The sequence below is a fragment of the Cyanistes caeruleus genome, unplaced genomic scaffold, assembly GCF_971803275.1.
Source record: "Cyanistes caeruleus unplaced genomic scaffold, bCyaCae1.hap1.1 HAP1_SCAFFOLD_218, whole genome shotgun sequence".
NCBI lineage: Eukaryota > Metazoa > Chordata > Aves > Passeriformes > Paridae > Cyanistes > Cyanistes caeruleus.
Window position 1 is genome coordinate 95959 of NW_028256002.1, and position 24832 is coordinate 120790.

Here is a 24832-nt window from a genome sequence, read left to right on the forward strand (position 1 = left end):
AAAAGCTTTCCCCTCCTGAAGTGACACACTTTCTGAGGAGTCTGAGGAGAATTCCCCTCAGCCTCTGCCAGGGCTGTTTGCCTCCTCTGCAGGCTCAGGATTCTGGGAGTTCCAGGAGCCTCAGGTGACACGGTATTTTCCTCTGAATATTTCTTGTTGTGCAGTATACAGGGAGAATATTTTGTGTGAGATTCTCCTCTGGGCTTTGAGGTGAATCTCAGTAATTCTGTTGATTTTCATGTCCAGATGAACTTTTTGTAGATAGGAAGGAAAAGGGAAGAGGCACCATGGAAAATTAATTGCTCAAAATTTGAGTGGCCCAACCACACTAAAAATGAAGTCTAAACTGAAAAAAAACTTTTATTTTTTTTTTCCTTGATAGGTGGGTTAAAATATGAAGTGTAAATAATGTTCTTTGAAAAGGTTCAGCCAGAACCCAGCTGTATGAAAATCAAAAGGGATAAGACAGGGCATGGGAAGAATCTTCAGCCCTTCCCGTTGAAGGTAAAAGAGTAGGACAAGTGCCTCTGGCTGTTACCCACAGGTAATGTGTTATTTGTAGCCAAGAGCAGATGCCCCAAGCTGCTGATGGCCCAAGCCCTGCCATGGCTGTCCCACTTTCAGTCCTAGCTGGACCAGGGTGGCCGGCTCGGGAGGGGAGGAGGTGGGGGGATCTCAGGGGGCTTCCTCTTCACAGCCGGGCTGGGGGGCCGTGGGGGAGGCACGGAGTGCTGGTGCTCTGCTTTCCAGGTCGACTCCTGCTTCTGAGGCCACATCTGAGAGCTGATGAACGAGGCAGTCTCTGGGCTCCCTGGGGGCAAGGGAGAATCACACCTTCTTGGCTGGTATGCTGGAGCTGCAGCAGGGTGACTGTGGAGAGAGGAGGTGGCTGAGGCCCCCAGCTGCCATGGGCACTCAGGGACCCTCCTGCACAGCAGGGCCCAGAGCGGCCAAGGCTCCCCAGCACGGCTGGAGCTGCTGGCACAGCTTGGCCCAGCTGGACAGCTGCCCCTCAAGGCCCCAAGCAAGCAGGGGATGGCTCTGGGCAGGGTCCCTGGCCAGGAGCGGGCCCCAGAGCACCTCTGCCTTTCAAGGGCAATCTCGTCCCCGCTCTTTCTCCTGCCCACCTTGCTTTGCCTCTGCCTGCTGCTCCGGGGGCTGCTCTTGGCCAGGCAGCCTCAGTGGGAGCCAGCACTGGCTGCAGCCCCAGCGGGCTCCCCAGGACAAGGCCCAGCAATTAAGAGGCCAATGAAAGGCCTGGGCAGCAGCAGAACTCTCAGCAGAGTTATTTGGGCAATCAAGGCCTACCCACAAGTGCACAGCAGCCTCACTGGGAATGTTTCCTGACTATGAGCAGCCTTTCAAGAAGCTGGAGGGTGGAGATGAACAACAACTTACCGTTTCTTGTCCTTCCACCACCAGAATCCAACATAGCACAGGACCATGGAAAGTGGCACTGTGAACAGTGTCACTGCTGTGCCTATCATGCAGGACTTGCGCACATCCTGCGGGCAGAACACTCTTGGGGTGCTCGGTGGATTCTCAGCATTTATACTGGACTTGCCAAGCGCATCTGTGGGAGCAATGGGCAGCGTGAGCCTGTGCTGTGCTCCATTGCTGAGCTGGCAGCACGGTGGATACGGCCAGGACATTCTCTGTTTCCCCCAGAGCTGGGGCCTGCAGGCACCTTGCCACCCCTTGGCACAGGCTGTGCCACCCAACAAAGCCCAGAAGGCCGAGAGCAGAGCCCGGGACAGCACAGCTGCTTGGGCAGTGGCTCCTTCCAGGGACACGGGCCAAACCCATCCCTGAGCAGCCACTGCCACCCCTGACTCTCCCTGCTCTGTGACAGCTCCCCCAGCCCAAGGGGACAGAGCCAGGCCCTGTAAGGGGCCAGTGCATCCCCTGCCCAGTTGGGAGCCAGGGCTGGCTGTGGCCCTGGTCTCATGGCAGGGCTCCCACTCTGGGCTGCTCCTGTGTCTTGGGCCTCTGGATGCTTAGGGCCAGCTCCAGGAGCAGCTGCAGCGGGAGAGATGTTGGTGCACAAGTCCCGATTCCCAGGGGCTGGGAATGAGCTCCAGAGGCCTGGAAGCCGCGGCACCTCCAGCTTTTGCTGCTGCCGGGCCATGCAGGCCCTGAGGGAAGAGCTGCTGGCACACAGCCCTGCCGAGGGAGAGCCCAGCACAGCAATTACCTCCTGTGCCTGGGCCTGGCATCTCCTCCTTTCCTGCATCAGGAGATGGCACAGGGCCATTCCTTCCTCTAGCATATGCCATCATCTGCACAAACATCTGCTCCAGCACTTGAGAAAGGAAAAAGGACAGCTGGATAAAATAGAACTGTTCACCATTAGGGGAGGTGGTATCTTCAGGAGGCAATACTTGTCAAAGTCATGGATAAAGGTCAGGAAAATATCCAGGTTATTGGGGCTGGGCCTGGGCCCTCACTCCTCCAAGCAGTCCCTACACCTGATCTAGCCCAAGACAGAAATTTCAGGGGATCTCAGGATGTGCGTGGCCCATGCTGCAGTTTGGGCTCCCTGTCAGCTGATGCCAAATGCCTTCCTGCAGAGGCTGGGGAGAAGCTGCAGCCAGGCCAGGCTGGGAAACAGCCCTGCAGGCCATGAAAGCAGCAGCGGGGCAGCAAGGCTGCCATGGATCCCTTCCTGCTGTGCCGGGCATGGCGTGTCCTGATGTGCCCCTGGCCACTGAGTGTCAGGAGGAGGCTGAGGGACATGAACCCACCACGGCGTCTCTCCAGATCACTCAGCATCTTGTCCAGAAGTTGGGATGCCTCCAGGGATTTCTTGTCTTCTATCTCTTTGTTCTTCCATCTTGGAGGACCTTAATGGAAAGTAGTTCCATTTCTCCATCAGTCCAGAGTGGCAGTGAGTGCACCTGGGTGACTGGTGCCCTCCAAGGCACTCCCTCCTCTCTGCCTTCCACTCAGGAGCAGGAGCAGGGGGACCACGTGCCTGCAGTGTCCCCACAGTGGGATGGAAGGAGCCCCTTGCATGGCAGTCAGGGGAGAAAGGACTCCCTGGAGCTGCCAGCAGCTCTGAACTGAGCCCCAGGCAGGGCCAGGGCTTGGCAGCAGCAACGGGAACAGCTCAGGCTCCCTGGGGCTGGCAAAGGAGCCACGCAAGGCACAGCCCTGGGGCACAGCCCTGGGCCCAGCCCCTTCCTCTCTGCTCTTCCTTGTAGCTGCACAGAGCACATGGAAGGTGACACTTGCATTGCACATGGCAAGAGATTGACAGCTAAATGCTCCTTCCTACCACTGACAGCAATGCTGTGGGATCACTCAGGGCTCCAGAAGGGAGCAGAGCGATGTTTCCAGAATCCATCAACCTTCAGACTCTTAAGGGAAATGGCATGAGAGTGAGCTCTTCCCACACTCACACTGATAATTCTGTGCAGAAATGGACATAGAGAACTTGCCTCCAGCATTCTCCATGGGTCTCAAACCATTATGTGCCAGGGCTTTCAGATGCTCCATGTCACGATCCCAATCTAGAAGGGAGCACAGATCAGAACCATTCCATGGTGAGCTGGGACCCCCTTCTGCCTTAGGGAACTGGGCACTGCAAGGGGGTCAGGTAAGGCCATGGGAGCCAGATGTCAATGGACATGGCCAAAGCTGCAGAGGGGCCTGGGGAGCTCCAGGCTGGCCCTGGACACTCTCAACACCTTTTCCATGCTCTGTGCAAAATCCCTGAAAGGCAGGCACTGCCAAGGTGCAGAGATTTACAGCTCAAGCCTCAGCAGGGCTCAGGCCCAGAGGCACAGCAATTACCTCCTGGGGCTGTGCCTGGCATGGCCTCCCTTCCTGCAGCAGAGGCTGCCCATGAGCCACTGCTTCCTCCGGGAAAAGGCACCTTCAGCACAGCCTTTGGGTTCATCTCTGGAGGAAGGAAAAGCCACAGCTGGATCAGATGGAACCATTCCCTTTTCAGGGAAGTGGTGTCATCATGATGTGATACTAGTCGAGGTCATGGATAAGGATTAGGAAATCATATAAACTTATGGGATTGGCCAGAGCCCTCCCTCCTCCAAACAGTCCCTACACCTGATCTAGCCCAAGACCAGGAAATTTCAAGGGATCTCAGGGTGTGCATGGCCCATGCTGCAGTTTGGGCTCCCTGTCACCTGATGCCAAATGCCTTCCTGCAGAGGCTGGGGAGAAGCTGCAGCCAGGCCAGGCTGGGAAACAGCCCTGCAGGCCATGAAAGCAGCAGCGAGGCAGCAAGGCTGCCATGGATCCCTTCCTGCTGTGCCGGGCACAGCGTGTCCTGATGTGCAGAGAAAGCCCCCAGCTGCTGAGTGTCAGGAGGAGGCTGAGGGACATGGACCCACCTTGTCCTCCCTGCAGCATTTCCTTCAGCATTTGCTGCATGGTATTGGATGGCTCATGGAGTTTCCAGTGTCCTGTAGCTTTGTTCTTTCCTCTTGGAGGACCTAATTAAAAAAATATATATATCCATTTCCCAGGAATGGATCCTACAAAATCAGGGTTCAGCTTGTGGGATCAGCAAGGACACAGTACTCACCCCTGCTACGGGAGCTGGGCTTGCGTGCAGCATCCAGCCCCGGAGCCTGGAAAGTCCTCCCTGCAGACACACCTGTAACTCAACAGCCACAGAAGCTTCTGTCATGTCTGCTGATCTGCACAGGCAGCACTGAGCCGCAGATGCAGTGAGGGGATCACGCAGAGCGAGGGCACACACGTGCACGGCTCTGTCCTGGCACCTGCAGCGATGCTGCCCTGGCTGCGATTTGGGCTCTGAGCTGGCAGCTCTCCCAGGGGGAAAGGCCTTGACCTACCCTCACCATCTCCCAGAACCTCAGTCTTGGATGTGGGTTGGGAAGCCAGATCACCTTCACCAAGAGGCTTGGCTGCAAAGAAAGGCAGGACAGAAGAGTTCCCCTGGGACCGTAGGAGATCCTCAGGCTCCCTGGGGCTGGCAAAGGAGCCACACGAGGCCCAGCCCCGGGGCACAGCCCTGGGCCCGGCCCCTTCCTCTCTGCTCTTCTCTGTGGCTGCACAGAGCACACGGAAGGAGACACTGGAATTGCACATGGCAAGAGATTAACAGCTAAATGCTCCTTCCTCCCACTGACAGCAATGCTGTGGGATCACTCAGGGCTCCAGAAGGGAGCAGAGCGATGTTTCCAGAATCCATCAACCTTCAGATCCTTAAGTGAAGTGGCACGTGAGTGAGCTCTTGCCACATTGACACTGATTTTACTGTGCGGAAAGGGACATTGAGAACTTGCCTCCAGCATTCTCCATGGGTCTCAAACCATTATGTACCAGGGCTTCCAGATGCTCCATGTCACGATCCCAGTCTAGAAGGGAGCACAGATCAGAACCATTCCATGGTGTGCTGGGACCCCCTTCTGCCTTAGGGAACTGGGCACTGCAAGGGGGTCAGGTAAGGCCATGGGAGCCAGATGTCAATGGACATGGCCAAAGCTGCAGAGGGGCCTGGGGAGCTCTAGGCTGGCTCTGGTCACTCTCCACCTTCTTTACAGGCCCTGTGCAAAATCCCTGGTGGGGTAGCAGGACCAGCCCAGGGGCTCTGGGGACTCTCTCCCTCCCACAGAAGAAACCCTCCCTCAAGCCCTGCGGAAAACCATCCCCAATGCTTCCCAGGGAGAAGGAAGTGCTGTCCCAGGAAAGGGAAGCCAGGCCGTGGGCTCACCTGCTCGCCGTGCTTGCCACGGAGCAGCCTGGGCAGCCCTGTCAGGCAGGGCCACTGCCAGGAGGAGCAGGAGGCAGACGCGCAGAGCAAAGGCCATGGTGCCTTGCCCACTGCCAGTCCTGCAGCTCTTGCTGCCACCACTGTCCTGACACCGCTGTCCCAATGTCAGCACCGCTGCTGCCGCCGCCGCTGCTGCCACAACAGTCGTGGTCAAGGACTGACTGCTCGGTCCTTGTGGTGCTGTGCAACCACGGGGCTCTGGGACCTCTGTGACCTCAGAGCCTGCTGTCACCTCAGCCTGCTGTCATCCCAGAGACTGCTGTGACCTCATGGCCTTGGCTGTACCCCCCGAGTGTTCTCCTATCTGTACTCCAAACTGTACTGGACTGATTGTAAATCTTTGACTTCATCAAAGGGTCATTGCTAAAGAAAACCTTGGTTTTCCCTGCTGACATTGCTGGTCATGTTCTGTCCCATGAGATGCTCTTGATGGTTGCCTCTTTTCCTGGGCATGGCACTGGAGGAGGTCCAGGCCCAGGTGATGCCACTGAAGGAAATGTGCCCTCAGCCCAGGGACACTCAGCACAGACTCCCCCAGCCCCTCGGGGCCCTGCTGCTGGTCACAGCAGCCCCTGCCTGGCTCCTGCCTGCCCACACTGTGGTCAGCCCTGCCTGCTCCTGGACATGGAGCTCAGCCAGGGCTGGTGCTGTGTGGGCTTTGCTGGTGGTACCAGCCAGACACTGGGGTGACAGCTCCATCTCTTTATTGGAACAGAAGAGCTGTGTCAGGCCCTGCCCTGGCAGGAGGGACCCACCTTCAGTCCAGGCCACAGAGCAGGGCGGGTCCCTTCAGGGACACAGGGTCTTGCTTTGGGCGGTGGCAGCATCTGCACAGCAGCAAGCTGGTAATGCAGCTGTGACAGGGACATCACGTATGGGCATGGAGATGTGAAATGTGTGGTGCAGGTGTCCCTGAGGGAGGTGTTGGCCTTTCCTGTGAAGCTGCAGAGGGGAACCTGTTGAGAGAGGAGATGGCTGAGGCCCCAGCTGCAGCTGGCACACAGGGACCCTCTTGCACACTGGGAGATTCTCACTGTGCTCACAGTTTCCCTCTGAAGACTAAGAGGTGAATGTGGATGGGCTTAGCAACTGGTCTGCAGGCCAAACAATTGAGGTAGTGTCCTGGGTTGCAGTATATTCTATCACCATCCTCATGTACTGTTGAAACCAGGTGAGGCAGTGCTCCCTGCCTCCCCCCCCACCCCCCGGGCTACCTTCTGTTAATGGGCCCATCAATGCCCTGCCCCATGACTCATAGATAACTTCCCCCTGTATTGTCCCCTGTTAATGGGCCCACCACTGCCTTGCTGCATGACTCAGAGATAACTTCCTCCTGGACTGTTTTCTGTTAATGGCTCATCAAGGCCTTATCTCATGACTCACCATCCCATTGTGAGATGCTCCTCCCCGAGGGAGGAGCCAAGCATTCCATACTGGATATAAGCTGAGAATTCGAACACCACAGCAGCCCTTACCTACGGGACTTCCAGAGGACAGGAGCTACTGCTGGACTTTCAGCTGAAGACCAGACCCCCTTTCTTCCAGAGGATCACGCTTCAACAAGACCACCTCATCTGGACGACTACCATCACCCTAACAGGGTTCCAGGCTGTATTCTGACTCTGTCAGTGTTTTTGATATTACTGCATTTATTCTTTTTATCATTTTCCTATTAAATTATAATTCTGACTTGCGATCTCTCACTGGTTTGATTTCAAACTAGTACATATTTTGGCGCCCAACGTGGGGCATTAACCTGAGAGAAAGTCAGAATTGCAATTTCATATTAACAGAAACCTATCCACCATGGTGGTTGGCTTGTCTATATGGGTACTGTATCTTGCTCTCTATATTTTCCCTCACATGGGGAACTACTTGCCTGTTGTATTGCTCCTGTTGAGACCAGGGAATGGTATGAGAATTGCTTTATTGGTTTATTATGCTTATGGCATGATAACCTGTGAGGCAATGAATACCATTCGGAATATATACTCAATTTTGTTTGCTTGTCCTAGTCTGGGCTGCTACATCTGGGACCTTCTCAACAATCGCACCCTGCCCTTGGTGGGAAGAGTGGAGAGTGGTTTCTTCCAGCCTTTCAGGTCAGGCACAGCAGTTTTTAAAAATATTGAGTTCTCTCTGGATGCCAAGGACAGCCTAGTCTTGCTGTTTTGTTTTCTCTGCATGGCCTGCACCATGTACACCATGCTTAGAAACAAAGCACTGTTTGGTGTGGTACAGCGTCTTCTTGAGGAGGAAGAGAAAAGAACCAAGAGCAGAGCAACAGCATCCATGACCACACAGACTGCCACAGAGGAGAAAGGAACCAAGAGCAAAGCCACAGCGTCCGTGTCTACGCAGACTGCCACAGAGGAGAAAGAAACCAAGAGCAAAGCAACAGCATCCGTGTCCACTCAGACTGCCACAGAGGAGAAAGGAACCAAAAGGGCCATGAGCACCTCCACACAAACAGTCACCGAACCAGAGCAGCCTAAACCGGTAGAAGTTGCCCCCATTCAGAAAAAGAAATCAAAAAGCAAATCAGTCCGCATAGTGACTGATGAGGGTGAGGCAGGACCTTCACACGCAGCGGAGGAGACAGAACCAGAGATTATCACTCGCTCTCTATCCCTAGGTGAGCTGCGTGACCTGCGGAGGGAATTCACCCGCCAGACGAACGAGTCCATCCTAACCTGGCTGCTCCGCATCTGGGACGCTGCAGCAAACGACACCATCCTGGATGGAAGTGAGGCCAGGCAACTGGGATCGCTGTCCCGGGATGTGGTCATTGACCAGGGGATTGGGAGAACCCAAGAAACTCTCAGCCTCTGGAGGCGACTGCTGACAAGTGTAAGGGACAGATACCTCTGCAAAGAAGACCTCCAGGTGCACCAGGGAAAATGGAGCACAATGGAACAGGGTATCCGATGCCTGAGGGAGTTGGCTGTGCTGGAGATCATTTTTGCAGAAGATGAGAGATTTCCTAAGAGCCCAGATGGTGTCCAGTGCACGTCACAGATGTGGCTGAGATTTGCACGGCTTGGACCAGAGATGTACTCCCGTTACCTGGCAACACTGCAATGGAGGGAAGGTGAGGACAGGGTGGGTGTCCTGGCCAATAAACTAAGAATCTACGAGGACACTGTCACTGCCCCGTTTCGCACCCATGTCTCATCTGTGGAAACAAGGCTGGCTGAGCAAGTCCGGAGCTTGATTGAAGAGGGCCATCAGAAACTAAAAAAGGAACTTAAGGAAGAAATTTACCACGTCTCCCCAGAACCAACAAGAGTCTCTGCTATTAGGAGTAGGCATTCCCCAGCCAGGGAGAAAGGATACACTCCACGAGGTAACCTCTGGTTTTTTCTCCAGGAGCATGGAGAAGACATGAGGAAGTGGGATGGAAAACCCACCTCCTCCTTAGCAGCCCGGGTACGTGAACTAAAAAGAGGGACAACTACCACAAGGAGCTCATCTAGAGCCAGCGCCGCTCCGGTCTCTCGTGGCCAGAACATCAGAAGGTATAGAAATGATGATATGAGTGATCCTCTTGAAGGGACATCAAGAGCATATTCACCGGAGGAGAGCAACGTGCACCATGACCAGGATTAGAGGGTCCCTGCCTCTAGCCAGGTAGAGGAGAGGGACAACCGGATCTATTGGACAGTGTGGATCCGATGGCCTGGCACATCTGACCCACAAAGATATACGGCTTTGGTTGATACCGGCGCTCAATGCACTCTAATGCCATCAAGGTATGTGGGAGCGGAACCCATTTCTATTTCTGGGGTGACAGGGGGATCCCAGGAGCTCACGGTACTGGAAGCTAAAGTGAGTTTAACTGGGAATGAGTGGCAGAAACACCCCATCGTGACTGGTCCAGAGGCCCCATGCATCCTCGGCATAGATTACCTCAGGAACGGGTACTTCAAAGACCCAAAAGGTTATCGCTGGGCTTTTGGGATAGCTGCTCTAGAGACAGAAGGCATCAGACAACTGAGTACCTTGCCTGGTCTCTCAGACAACCCTTCTGCTGTGGGACTACTGAGAGTTGAAGAACAACAGGTACCAATTGCCAGAGCAACAGTGCACCGTCGGCAATACCGCACCGACAGAGACTCTGTGGTCCCCATCCATACGATGATTCGTGAGCTGGAGAGCCAAGGGGTGGTCAGCAAGGCTCGTTCACCCTTTAACAGCCCCATATGGCCAGTGCGTAAGTCCAGTGGAGAATGGAGACTGACGGTGGATTACCGTGGACTGAATGAAGTCACGCCACCACTGAGTGCAGCCGTACCAGACATGCTGGAGCTTCAGTATGAGCTGGAATCCAAGGCAGCAAAGTGGTACGCGACCATTGATATTGCAAATGCGTTTTTCTCCATTCCTCTGGCAGCAGAGTGCAGGCCTCAGTTTGCCTTCACCTGGAGGGGTGTGCAGTATACCTGGAACCGATTGCCCCAGGGGTGGAAGCACAGTCCTACTATCTGCCATGGACTGATCCAGACTGTGCTAGAAAAGGGTGAGGCTCCAGAACACCTGCAGTACATTGATGACATCATTGTGTGGGGGAACACGGCAGCAGAAGTATTTGAGAAGGGACAGAAGATCATCCAGATTCTCCTGAAGGCTGGTTTTGCCATCAAGAGGAGCAAAGTCAAGGGACCTGCCCGGGAGATCCAGTTCCTGGGGGTAAAGTGGCAAGATGGACGGCGTCAGATTCCCACTGAAGTCATCAATAAGATCACTGCGATGTCTCCACCGACCAACAAGAAGGAAACACAAGCTTTCCTAGGTGCCATAGGCTTTTGGAGAATGCACATTCCTGAATATAGCCAGATTGTGAACCCTCTCTACCTGGTTACCCGCAAGAAGAACAATTTCCATTGGGGCCCTGAACAGCAACAAGCTTTCGCCCAGATCAAGCAGGAAATCGCTCATGCGGTAGCCCTTGGTCCAGTCAGAACGGGGCCAGAAGTGAAAAACGTGCTCTACTCTGCAGCCGGGAACAATGGTCTGTCCTGGAGCCTTTGGCAGAAGGTGCCTGGTGAGACTCGGGGTCGACCACTGGGATTCTGGAGCCGAAGCTACAGAGGATCCGAGGCCAACTACACCCCAACAGAGAAGGAAATTTTGGCCGCCTATGAAGGAGTCCAAGCTGCCTCAGAGGTCATTGGTACTGAAGCGCAGCTGCTTCTGGCACCCCGACTGCCGGTGCTGGGGTGGATGTTCAAGGGAAAGATTCCTTCCACGCATCATGCCACCGATGCTACTTGGAGCAAATGGATTGCCCTCATTACACAGCGTGCCCGTATTGGAAACCTGAACCGCCCTGGGATTCTGGAAATTATAACAAACTGGCCTGAAGGTGAGACTTTTGGATTATCTTCTGAAGAAGAGGAGCAAGTGACACGTGCTGAGGAAGCCCCACCATATAATGAGCTACCGGAGAGTGAAAGACGATATGCCCTCTTCACCGATGGTTCCTGCCGAATTGTAAGCACTAACCGGAAATGGAAAGCTGCTGTATGGAGCCCCACACGACGAGTTGCACAAGCTACCGAGGGAGAGGGTGGATCGAGTCAGGTCGCAGAACTTAAAGCTGTCCAGCTGGCTTTAGATATTGCTGAAAGAGAGAAGTGGCCGAGGCTCTATCTCTACACTGACTCCTGGATGGTAGCTAATGCTCTGTGGGGATGGCTGGATCGCTGGAGAAAAGCCAACTGGCAGCGCAGAGGGAAACCCATCTGGGCCGCTGAGATTTGGCAGGACATCGCCGCTCGGGTGGAGAAGCTGATCGTGAAGGTTCGACACGTGGATGCTCATGTACCCAAAAGTCGGGCTAATGAAGAGCACCGTAACAATGAGCAGGTGGATCGAGCTGCCAAGGTGAAAATATCACAGGTGGATCTGGACTGGCAGCACAAGGGAGAATTATTTTTAGCTCGTTGGGCCCATGATGCCTCTGGTCATCAGGGACGAGATGCAACGTACCGATGGGCTCGTGAGCGAGGGGTGGACCTTACTATGGACAGCATCTCACAGGTTATCCACAACTGCGAGACCTGCGCTGCAATCAAACAGGCCAAGCGGGTGAAGCCTCTGTGGTACGGTGGAAGATGGTCCAAGTACAGGTATGGGGAAGCCTGGCAAATTGACTACATCACCCTTCCCCAAACCCGCCAAGGCAAGCGCTACGTGTTGACCATGGTGGAAGCAACCACTGGATGGCTGGAGACATACCCTGTGCCTCATGCTACTGCCCGGAACACCATCTTGGGCCTGGAAAAGCAAGTCCTTTGGAGACATGGCACCCCTGAGAGAATCGAGTCAGACAACGGGACGCATTTCAAGAACAGCCTCGTAAGTACTTGGGCCAGAGAACATGGAATTGAATGGATCTATCATATCCCTTATCATGCACCAGCTGCTGGGAAAGTTGAACGGTGCAATGGACTACTCAAGACTACCCTAAAAGCACTTGGTGGAGGAACCTTCAAAAATTGGGAAGTGAACTTAGCAAAGGCCACCTGGATGGTTAACACCAGAGGATCCATCAATCGAGCTGGTCCTGCCCAGTCTGAACCCTTGCACACGGTGGATGGAGATAAAGTCCCTGTGGTACACATGAGAGGTATGTTAGGAAAGACTGTTTGGATTAATCCCACCTCAGGCAAGAGCAAACCTATCCGTGGGATTGTCTTCGCTCAAGGACCTGGTTGCACTTGGTGGGTAATGCGGAAAGATGGGGAAACCCGATGTGTGCCACAAGGAGACCTCATTTTAAGTGAGAACTGTGTGTAAGGTTCCATTGTATATATATATATATGTGTGTGTGTGTGTGTGGAGTTTAAGGAAGGTACTGATTTGGAATTATGTAGATGGTAATAGAATAAGGGGTGGATTATGTCCTGGGTTGCAGTATATTCTATCACCATCCTCATGTACTGTTGAAACCAGGTGAGGCAGTGCTCCCTGCCTCCCCCCCCCCCCCGGGCTACCTTCTGTTAATGGGCCCATCAATGCCCTACCCCATGACTCATAGATAACTTCCCCCTGTATTGTCCCCTGTTAATGGGCCCACCACTGCCTTGCTGCATGACTCAGAGATAACTTCCTCCTGGACTGTTTTCTGTTAATGGCTCATCAAGGCCTTATCTCATGACTCACCATCCCATTGTGAGATGCTCCTCCCCGAGGGAGGAGCCAAGCATTCCATACTGGATATAAGCTGAGAATTCGAACACCACAGCAGCCCTTACCTACGGGACTTCCAGAGGACAGGAGCTACTGCTGGACTTTCAGCTGAAGACCAGACCCCCTTTCTTCCAGAGGATCACGCTTCAACAAGACCACCTCATCTGGACGACTACCATCACCCTAACAGGGTTCCAGGCTGTATTCTGACTCTGTCAGTGTTTTTGATATTATTGCATTTATTCTTTTTATCATTTTCCTATTAAATTATAATTCTGACTTGCGATCTCTCACTGGTTTGATTTCAAACTAGTACAGGGCTCATGAGCATCCTGCTCTGGCAGCTGCTGAGGAGGTGGCACATGTCCTGCTCTCCTGCAGACAGGGAATCCATGGGGAAGTTGAGGCCCAGCTCTGGGCACACCCAGCATGGCCTGGGCACTGGAAGGGGGCGGCAACTTCTCCAACTGACTGGTGATTCCTGGTTTCTCTCTTCAGAATGCCAAGATATTATTAAGAGGTGTTTGTCCATGCAACCCTCGGACAGGCCATCCTTAGAAGACCTTTTCCGCGATCCTTGGATGCAGGCTGTTCATCTGCCCTAGGAGATGGCAGAGATCCACATGCACAGTTGGATCCAGGGGCCTGGCAGGTAACAGCTCCACACATTTCTTGGCAATCGGTGGCAAAGCAAACCAGGCTGTTTTTGTCGTGCCTGTAGCTCTGAGCAGGGGTCATCAGAAGGGAACACACAGCTCTTGGGCTGGAGCTGAGCTGGACACCTGGTGTGGCAAGCACTGGTGGCCACCATTCCCCCTGCTTTTGCTTGTCTGCTTCACTGATGGCTGGGACCCTGGGCAGAGCACTGACAGCTTGGTCTGGCCCCTAGGCAAGGAGATGGAGCCCCTGGAGAAGCTATTACCAGCTGGGGCTGCTGCTGGAGACACCAAGGGCAACCTCAAGGATGGCAATCTCTTCCTCCAGCTGGCCAGCTGAAGATGATGGATTTCAATTCTGGCATGTCTTCTTCAAAGACTCGCTCCACGCCCAATTTGCAGGTGAGTCCACAGCCAGGGGATGCTCCCAGATCTGGGCATGGCACAGCCTGGCCAGGCACCAAAGGTTCCCCCCTTGGCTGGGGTGGATGCAAGCAATTCTTCAGTTGGCTGCCAAGCTGCTTTTTGTCTCTGGACAGCTGCTGAGGGGCTGGGTCTGCCGTGGCTGGCTGCAGGCTGGGCACATGGCCTGCCCTCCTGCTCTGCTCCCAAAGGCAGCAGTGATGGGCAGCTTTGGGCCCAGCTCTGAGCACGGCCAGCATGGCCTGGGCACCGCGGGTGGCTGGGACAAGGGGACAGGAGCCTTCAGCTGACGGGCGGTTTCTGGTTTCTCTCCTTGCAGCCGGGCTCTGCGGATGCTGAGGCTGCTCTGGGCTCTGCCAGGGCTCTGCTGGGCTCAGCCCCAGGCACAGCTGGGCTCACCCTGTCCTCCCATTGCTCTGACAGCTTTGCATCACACGAGCCCGTTCCCAGCACAGCGCCTGAGCTTTCTGCTTTTGCAGGTGAGTGAGACTCTCCTGCAGGCCAGGAGATTGCAGTTAGGGACACACATCCAATTGGCAAGAACCCAAACTCTCCACAGTCCCAGCTGAATGCCTGCATCTGCACAGGATGTTTTCTGTGTCCCACTCTTCCTTTCTTTTTGGCTGCAATTGTGCAATTGCACTTTCTTCCTCCTCTAGAAGTGCCACTGCTGTGTTCCTGAGGCAGTGCAGTCTGGAGCTGATGGATGAAGAATCGCCCCTCTGCACTTCCAAACCAGAGCAAAAAGCTGTAAGTGGGACTTTGCATCTTTAAGAAACCCCTGAATGTTTGAAAGGGAATGTGCAGCTCATTCACAGGGTGAGAAGGAAGGGCACCTTCTAAAGGATTTGGGGTTTGACAGAGTTTAGATTCCCAGTGCTGCTTGGAGCTGGCAAGGCGCAAAGCACTTTCTTCTTGCTTCACTCCAATTTCACCACAATTTCAAATAACAATATTGGAATCAAACCCCAAAAACTTTTTCAGAAAGGTTTCTGAGGCCGGTAAGATGCATCATGCCATCAGCACATCTACAAAGTAAATAACTGTGTTTTATGTTTCAAAAGACCAATTACACCTTAATTCAAAGTTAGAGAAGATTTTTCACTGTACGCTTGGGTTCTGTTTTTATCTTTCACATTTTATAGAAGTTTTTTTCTTTTATTTTTCCGCATTTTTCTCCTTAAAACAGAAATCATGCTATGAAAAAGAAGTGTCCTTTGCTCCTGGTTCCTGTGTGGAGCAGCTCCCTTCCCGCTGGCTGAGCTGCTCAGGCAGAGCCCAGCAGCTCCTGGCCCTGCAGGGCTGAGGCTTTTCCCCGTTGCTGGGCACAGACTGATGGAGCAGCACTGCTGAACACGGGCACACGCAGAGGGAGCAGAGCAGCTGCCTTTGCCCACCTGAAGCTCCAAGGCCAAACTCTGAGCAGGCACGGCTGGAAGAGACTCTCAGGCTCCCTGTTGGCTCTGCTGCCCCACTTGTGCCCGGCCCAGCTCTGCGTGAGGCACAGGGAGAACAAGGGGCAGCTCCCTCCCAGCCCCAGCCCAGGGACCCCTCCAGCCCCGGGCCTTGGGGCACTGTCAGCACCTGCTGCTCCAGCCATGGCTTGTGCTGGCACTGACAGCAACAACCAAAGTGGGGCTGGTCCCGAGGGAGCAGCAGCAGTGCCTGGATCTGATCCCTCAGTGTGGGGCAGTGCTGGAAATATGATCGCAGCAGCAGCACCAGCAGCACCAGCAGCAGCACCAGTGCCAGCAGCACCAGCAGTAGCATCAGCAGCACCACCACCAGCAGCAGGAGCAGCAGCAGCACCAGCACCAGCACCAGCAGTACCAGCACCACCACCAGCACCAGCTTCACCAGCAGCGCCAGCAGCAGCACCACCAGCAGCACGATCAGCAGCAGCACGAGCAGCAGCACCAAAAGCAGCACCAGCAGCAGCACGACCAGCAGCCGAAGCAGCAGCAGCAGGACCAGCAGCACCAGCACCAGCACCAACAGCACCAGCAGTGCCAGCAGTACCAGCACCAGCAGCACCAGCATCAGCAGCACCAGCAGCACCAGCACCAGCATCACCAGCAGCACCAGCAGCAGCAGCAACAGCAGCAGCAGCAGCAGCATCACCAGCAGCACCAGCACCAGCAGCACCAGCATCAGCAGCACCAGCAGCACCAGCACCAGCATCACCAGCAGCACCAGCATCACCAGCACCAGCAGCACCAGCACCAGCATCACCAGCAGCACCAGCAGCAGCAGCAACAGCAGCAGCAGCAGCAGCAGCAGCAGCAGCAGCACCAGCAGCACCAGCAGCACCAGCAGTACCAGCAGAACCAGCAGCGGCAGCAGCACCAGGGACAGGACCAGCACTAGCTTCACCAGCAGTGCCAGCAGCAGCACCACCACCAGCACGAGCAGCACCAGCAGCAGCAGCAGCAGCAGCACCAGCACCAGCAGCACCAGTACCAGCAGCAGCATCAGCAGCAGTGCCAGCAGCACCAGCACCACCACCACCACCAGTGCCAGCAGCACCAGAACCAGCACCACCAGCAGCACCACCAGCACCAGCAGTAGCACCAGGGGCAAGATCAGCACCAGCAGCACCAGCAGCACCACCAGCAGCAGCGCCAGCAGCACCACCAGCAGCAGCAACAGCAGCAGCACCAGCAGCACTACCTGTAGTGCCAGCAGCACCAGCAGCAGTGCTAGCAGCAGCACCAGCAGCACCTGCACCAGTACCAGCAGCAGCAGCAGCACCACCAGCACCAGCAGCAGCACCAGCAGAAGCACCAGCAGCACCACCATCACCAGCAGCAGCACCAGCAGCACCTGGAGCACCAGGACCAGTAGCACCAGCAGTACCAGCAGAACCAGCAGCAGCACTACCACCAGTGCCAGCAGCAGCAGCACCAGCAGTAGCACCAGGGGCAGGATCAGCACCAGCAGCACCAGCAGCAGCACCAGCCATAGCATCAGCAGCAGCACCAGGGGCTGGACCAGCACCAGCAGCAGCAGCACCAGAAGAAGCAGCATCAGCAGCACCACCAGCAGCATCAGTGGCAGCAGCAACAGCAGCAGCACCACCAACAGCACCACCACCACCAAGAGCAGCACCAGCAGCAGCACCAGAAGCAGGACCAGCAGCACCAGCAGCACCAGTACCAGAAGCACCAGCAGCAGCACCACCACCACCAGCACCGCAGTGCTAGCAGCAGCACCAGCAGCAGCAACAGAACCGCCAGCACCAGCAGTAGCACCAGGGGCAGGATCAGCAGCAGCAGCAACAGCAGCAGCAGCAGCACCAGCAGCAGCACCAGCAACATCCGTGGCAGCACCAGCAGTGCCAGCACCAGCAGCACCAGCACCAGCAGCACCAGCATCACCAGCACAGCAGCAGCAGCAGCAGCAGCAGCACCTGCAGCACCACCAGCAGCATCAGTGGCAGCACCAGCACCAGCAGCACCAGCAGAACCAGCAGCAGCACTGCCACCAGTGCGAGCAGCAGCATCACCAGCACCAGCAGCACCAGCAGTAGCACCAGGGGCAGGATCAGCACCAGCAGCACCAGCAGCAGCACCAGCCATAGCATCAGCAGCAGCACCAGGGGCTGGACAAGCACCAGCAGCAGCAGCACCAGAAGAAGCAGCACCAGCAGCACCATCAGCAGCATCAGTGGCAGCACCAGCAGTACCAGCACCAGCAGAAGCAGCAGCAGCACCACCACCACCAACAGCAGCACCAGCAGAAGCACTAGCAGCACCAGTGGCAGCACCAGCAGTACCAGCAGCAGCAGAGGCAGCAGCACCAGTAGCACCATCGTCACCAGCACCAACACCAGCACAAGCAGCACCAGTAGTGCCAGCAGCAGCATCAGCAGCACCAGCAGCAGGACCAGCAGTGCCAGCAGCACCACCACCAGCACCAGCATCACCACCAGCACCACCACCAGCACGAGCAGCAGCAGCACCAGTAACAGCAGCACCAGCAGTGCCAGCAGCACCAGCAGCAGGACCAGCAGCACCACCACCAGCACCACCAGCAGCAGCAGCTGCAGCAGCAGTGCCAGCAGCAGCACCACCAGCACCTGCACCAGTACCAGCAGCAGCACCAGCACCAGCAGCACCAGCAGTAGCACCAGGGGCAGGATCAGCACCAGCAGCACCAGCCATAGCATCAGCAGCACCAGCACCAGCAGCACCAGCAGTAGCACCAGGGGCAGGATCAGCACCAGCAGCACCAGCCATAGCATCAGCAGCACCACCACCAGCACCACCAGCAGCATAAGTGGCAGCACCAGCAGGACCAGCAGCACCACCACCAGCACCTGCACCACCAGCACCACCAGCAGCACCAGCACCATCACCAGCACCAGCAGTGCCAGCACCCGCAGCAGTACCAACATCAGCACATGGAGCTGACTTTCAGTGCAGCCTCTGCCATGCTTCCCTCCCTGTGCAGCGCTGTCACAGCAGCCTGAGGCACCTGGGAGCCCTCAGTGCCAGCAGGGACTTGAGATGGCAGCCCTGGGCTCCTGCACGTTACGCCAGGAACAGAGCTGGGGACTCCCTCCCCATGTGGAGCTTCCAGATGGAAAAGGCTGCTGTGACCAGGCAGCTCCAAGGGCACAGAAAGGAGGGGCTCGACCCCTTGATCTGTGCCAGTCCCACAGTCCTGGGCAGCAGCCACCGAGCCCTGGGGGAGCAGAGGGCACAGCAAGAGGGACAAAAGCAGTCAAGGTCAGAGACTGGGAAGAGCCAGACCTGGGAGCAGGAACAGCTGCTTCATTGAACTCCTGGAGGAAGCTCTTGGCTGGTTCAAAGCCCTGAAAGGTGTGAAGGGCAGAGAAGAGGCCACACCAAACAATGCTCCTGTTTTCACACCTCCCCTCTCTGTGTCCCAGAAGGAATTGGATGAACTGTATTCTTCTCTCTGAGTCATCTCATTCAGCATGAGCAGCTCAGCACCAGGAGCTGAAGGAGCTGAAGCCTCAGGCCACAAGAGCTGAGCAAGAGGGGGCTTTTGGGCCAAAGTAATGCTGCTAAGTAATGGACCTAGCTGAATGCAGCAGATAGAATCCTGCAATTATAGAATCCATTTTGCTGGAAAAGGCCTCTGAGCTCATCCAGTCCAGCCAGTCACCCAGCAGTGTCAAGCCCAGCACTAAACCTCGTCCCTGAAGTGCCAAGGTCTGAACAACAGGCCCTGAGTGAGGCCTGAACAACAGGCCCTGAGCCAAAGGTGACCTCTGGATGAACCTTCCAACCAGAGGTTATCTGTCTGTCTGCTCATTACTGAAATATGCATGGTCATTAGCACTGTGATAGATGGATCCACTCATCAATGAAACATGGATTGACCTTTCTGTGTTTAGAAGCCAGACAAGGCCATTCAATCCGACATCTGGCCTTGTTTGGGGTGTATGGACAGAGTCAATTCCCTTGGTTCCTCCCTGAGGCCTGGCCAGGCTTTGGTAGGGACGCAAGAGGAGGATGAAACCAGATGTTCCCACAGCAGAAGTGCTGTCAGTTTGTTTATTCAGCACTGTCAAAGCTGGGCCCTCTCTCACAGCGGAGGTTGAGCCTCACCTGTGGCTGGAGGCACCTGCAGGATTTCCCAGTGTCCGGGAGTGGCTCTCCAGTCCTTGGCTGTGACAGCTTCCCCAGCTGATGGGTGGATCTGGGGATGGCAAAGTCTGAGGGGAACTGGATCTTTGTTAATGCCTGCAGGCAATCTTTGGCAGTGATGATTGGGTGCATTGCTGAGCTGCTCCTTTTGTGATCCTTTGCTGCTTGGAGCTGCAGTAAGTGACACTGATTCCTTCAGGTGGTGTTTGTGCCTTTGGTGCTGACCCTGCCCACTGGTGAAACCAAATTGGCAAAGTCTGGCCAGATCACAACAAAATATCACTTTTTAAATGTAAATGTAAGGAATCTGTCCCATCTGAAATTCCCAGAAGGGAAGCCCTCCCCAGAGTTCACTGGCTCTGGAGTGGGGCTGAGGTGGGAGCACCGTGCGAGCAGTGGGGCAGTCGGTTAAAAGAGGCTGAACCGCAGGATGTCTTAAAATGCATCCAAACATTGCATATGGAAAAAGGAAAAGAACTTGTGGGTTTGGGAAGACAAGGATGGATTTTGTTAACAGCACCAACGGAAGGAACAGTTGTTTTTTGGAATGCTCCCACATGAAGGTACAGTAAAAGGTTTTAGTCTTGAGCTCAGGTTTGTTTGTGCAAGTAACATAATAACAATAACAATAACAACACAATAATATATATTTATATATATAATCAAAACTCAATAATGTGAAATAATGCTGAAAATACCAATTTGTGAGCTTTAGCTGCTCACTGTAACACTAAATACCCTACAAAAAAGAACTGGCAAAGACCCAAATGTCAATGGTAAACTTTGTGAATTGTATACAAGGAATAAAGGAGGAAGGGATAAAACTGGCTATTTTTATAGGGTTTGTTGAGACTATGATGCAGAATGCTTTGTCTGTTCCTTTGAAAAGCACAGTGATTAAGACTGCTGGGTTTTTCATGTACCAGACTCTCTACAAGCTGCAGGATAGGTTGAACAGGTGAAGGAGTTGTTAAGAGAGCAGTTGATAAAATGAGGAAATGGGAACCTGTCCTGGTGGAGAACCCATCTCCCAGATGTGTTCCATGCCCTTAACAATGGGCCCACTGGGGAAATGGAAACCCCTGGGTGTGCAGGGCTGCACCCAATTTGCAAACACAACCATGGACAGTGAGACTTGGACTGCCTGGGAAATGGTTCTGGGTGTGATGGCCCCTGACAGGGCCACCCCAGAGGCTGCAGGGCTGGACCTTCATGCACTGGAATTAATTAGGAAAAAGCCAAAGCAAATGAAAGTTAACAATACAAGAATAGGAATTCAGATTCCTCCAGGACGCTTTGGTTTGGTAACTGCTCACTTGAGCTTGGCCTTGCAAAGTGTTGATGTGATGGGAGGAGGAATTGATACAGATTATCAAGGAGAAATTAAAGAAATTCTGTTAAAAATGAATGAACACGATTGGATTATTCAACCCCATGACAGGTTATCCACAAATATTGATATTGCAGTTTAAAAACGATTGTGAAAGAAGGAGATCCACCTCCAATCAGCACTGTTTGTGGAGATAAAAGGTTTGGATGCAGCAGTCCTAATAATTGGTCCAGAGTGTGGGTCCAGAGGCCAAATGGCCCTCCAGAGGCAGCTGAAGGAACAGCTCTGGGGAAAGACAACACTGGTTGAATCCTGAAACCTGAGCATGAAGAATGGGAATATATCCCTGCAGCCAAGTGTTCTCTGCCACAACAAGTCAATATTGTTTTACAGATGCTGCCAGAGCAAATCTCCCTGTTTGGCCCAACGACCCCTTTGGAAAATGCTCTGATCCACGGGGCTCCATGTGAAGGCTGATGTGACACTGAGGGACTTCCACACCAATTCCAGCCAGGAGCTGGAAATTGGGATCCTCTCCCCTTCGGCTGGAGAATTGCCAGGTCCCAGTCCCTGATGGGCACCCAGGCTCCTGGCTGGAATTGGTGTGGAAGTCCCTCAGTGTCACATCAGCCTTCACATGGAGCCCCGTGGATCAGAGCATTTTCCAAAGGGGTCGTTGGGGCAAACAGGGAGATCTGGTCTGGCAGCATCTGTAAAACAATATCCCATAACATCAGCTTGTTGTGGCAGAGAACACTTGGCTGCAGGGATATATTCCCATTGTTCCTGCCCAGGTTTCAGGATTCAAACAGTGTTGTCTTTCCCCAGAGCTGTTCCTTCAGCTGCCTCTGGAGGGCCATTTGGCCTCTGGACCAATTATTAGGACTGGTGCATTCAAACTCTTGATCTCCATGAACAGAGGTGATTTGAGGTAGATGTCCTTCTTTCACAATTGTTTTTAAAACTGCAATAACTATACTATACTGCCATGGGGTTGGAAAACAAAATCTTGTTCATTATTGTTTAACAGACTTACTTTAATTTCTCCTTGATAATCTGCATCAATTCCTCCTCCCATCACATCAACACTTTGCAAGGCCAAGCTCAAGTGAGCAGTTACCAAACCAAAGTGTTCTGGAGGAATCTGAATTCCTGTTCTTGTATTGTTGACTTTCATTTGCTTTGGCTTTTTCCTAATTAATTCCAGTGCATGAAGGTCCAGCCCTGCAGCCTCTGGGGTGGCCGTGTCAGGGGCCATCACACCCAGAACCATTTCCCAGGCAGTCCAAGTCTCACTGTCCATGGTTGTGTTTGCAAATTGGGTGCAGCCCTGCACACCCAGGGGTTTCCATTTCCTCAGTGGGCCCATTGTTAAGGGCATGGAACACATCTGGGAGATGGGTTCTCCACCAGGACAGGTTCCCATCTCCTCATTTTATCAACTGCTCTTTTAACAACTCCTTCACCTGTTCAACCAATCCTGCAGCTTGTAGAGAGTCTGGTACATGAAAAACCCAGCAGTCTTAATCACTGTGCTTTTCACAGGAACAGACAAAGCATTCCACATCATAGTATCAACAAACCCTATAAAAACAGCCAATTTCACCCCTTCCTCCTTTATTCCATGTATACAATTCACAGAAGTTTACCACCGACATTTGGGTCTTTGCCAGTCCTTTTTTGTAGGGTGTTTAGTGTTACAGTGAGCAGCCAAAACTCACAAATCAGTACTGTCAACATTATTTCACATTATCAATTTTTAATTATGTATATAAATATATATTATTGTGTTATATTATCATCATCATCATCATCATTATCGTTATCATCATTATCATCATTATTATAATCATTATCATCATTGTTCTTGTTGTTGTTTCACTTGCACAAACAAATCTGAGCTCAAGACTATAACCTTCTTCTGTCACTCCACATGGGCGTGTTCCAGAAACAATTGTTCCTTCTCTTGGTGCTTTTTCCTATTTGCTGTTAACAAAATCCATCCTACTCTTCCCGAACCCCCAAATTCTTTTCCTTTTTCCACATGCAATTTTTGGATTCATTTTAAGGCTGATTTACTAAAATATGGATATGATCTGGTATCAACATCCAACTGAGACAGACAAAGACTCTTTAACTGTTTTATGGTTAAAAAGTGTATGTTTATTCACAGTGCTGGGCTGATGTGTCAGGTCACCCCTTAATACATACAGCCCGGAGCACAGGTGAATACAGGCTTTTTATTTACAGAAGTATTGAATACAAATACATATTCATGACCCAGTTCCCACCAACTTTTCACTTCCTATGCTACTTAGGAAAAAAAGCAATTAAGCATGATCCTTGAAATGGGTCGGTGGTCTTTTTCTGAGGAGGGGTCACAGAAGGGAGGAAGGGATATGGCTCTTCCTCGTTCTGACCTTTCTACCTTTTCAATGCAAAGTGACAAATGGACTCTTGGCTGTGCTCCTTGTTTCATATCTTCAATGAGTTTCTGATTTGCAACTGTCTTATGTTCTTGAAGTTCTTTACCAGATACTCTATTTCTCACTCTAAGCCCAACTGAACAAGCATAACATTGACAATTAGTTATTAGCCAACGCTTAACCTCTATTTTAGCAAGGCCTCTCTATCTACCTTTAATTTTAGCAAGGCCCATCTATTTATTTTAATTCGAGTTTGTCACTCTGAAAACTCAGCTTCTGAGTTTGCTAACATAGTTTTCTAAGTACTTTCCCAGGACAGTAACTGTAAGCATAGATATGTGTACATTCTTTCTGTTACACGTCTTGTGATGGGCATCTCTCATGGCCAGTGCAGTGAGAAAGTGTTATCCTGACCATCCAATCCCTGGCCATGGTCAGAAGCCTATAAATCCTGGGAGGAAAAATAAACTCTCCTTTTCACCACACCTTGACCTGTGTCCGTGTGATCTATTCATCTTCAGCGGCAACAGACAGATGGTATTCCATTTTTAATCCTGTGGGACAAACTGCATTACGGTTCAATTCCACCTGTCCAATATGTACACATAAACCTTTTGAGAAAGTCTGGGGCTGCAATTGGATCCAGCCACTTCCAGTCTCTTTGCTTAGAAGGGATTTTAAAGTCTAGGCATTCTGGAGGGGTTTGAGGATCCACGGTGGCTGTTGAGTGTCATTTCTCCACTTCATGACTCAGCAGGAGTTTCTCCAATAAAGAAATAAAGCTTTTGCCAGAAGCTCCCACTCTGCCCATGACAGGAAGCCCTGGGAGTGTCTGTAATATCCCGGCTCTTTGGCAGCCTGGGGACTCCTGGGATGTCACCGTGGAGCCTGCATGAGTGCCTGTGACAGAGCGGTGCCTTTGCAGCCCAAGGTCCCCTGGGATGTCACCAGGGAATTACTGTGACTGTGTCTGACCACACGGCTCTTCAGCATCCCCAGAAAGCCCTGGGAGGTCTCTCTGTAGCCCCTGTCTGTGCCTGTGACATTGCAGCTCTTGAACAGCCTGGAGACTCTGGGAATGGCCCCATGGATCCCCTCTGAGGGTCTGTAACAAATCTGACCCTTGGTAGGCAACCATCACCAGGACCTGTTGCTCTGGTCTCTTTCCATGGCTACCATTACAGCCCCCTGTTACTATGATTTATTTCTATGGCAACCATCACTGTCACCTGTAACTATGGTCTGTTTCCATGGAAATGACCACTGCCTCCTGTTGCTATGGTCTGTTTCCATGGCAACCATTGCAGCCAGCTGTAGCTATGGTCTGTTTCCATGGCAACCATCACAGTCCCCTGTTGCTATGGTCAGTCCCTTGGCAGCTCCATGGAGACCCCATGCCTCAGTTGTTGCCGTGGACACCA

At 53.2% G+C, this 24832-nt stretch overlaps 1 protein-coding gene across 2 annotated transcripts; it reads right to left on the minus strand.

Annotated features, from left to right (window-relative positions):
- Positions 1–342: 342 nt before the first annotated feature.
- Positions 343–9581, minus strand: LOC111942808 (uncharacterized). Of its 2 annotated transcripts, none has more exons than XM_086874430.1 (11): positions 5705–9581; positions 5277–5348; positions 4824–4895; positions 4550–4621; positions 4356–4457; positions 3796–3903; positions 3441–3512; positions 2745–2843; positions 2195–2302; positions 1399–1573; positions 343–870 (listed from the first exon to the last, which is right to left on the minus strand). In XM_086874430.1, the coding sequence occupies exons 1-11, from the start codon at positions 5799–5801 to the stop codon at positions 627–629; spliced, it is 1221 nt and encodes a 406-aa protein (XP_086730556.1). In that variant the 5' UTR covers positions 5802–9581; the 3' UTR covers positions 343–626. The 2 variants fall into 2 exon arrangements, with proteins under 2 accessions (XP_086730556.1, XP_086730557.1); XM_086874431.1 differs by having other exon boundaries at positions 6520–6720.
- Between the last annotated feature and the right edge of the window lie 15251 nt (positions 9582–24832).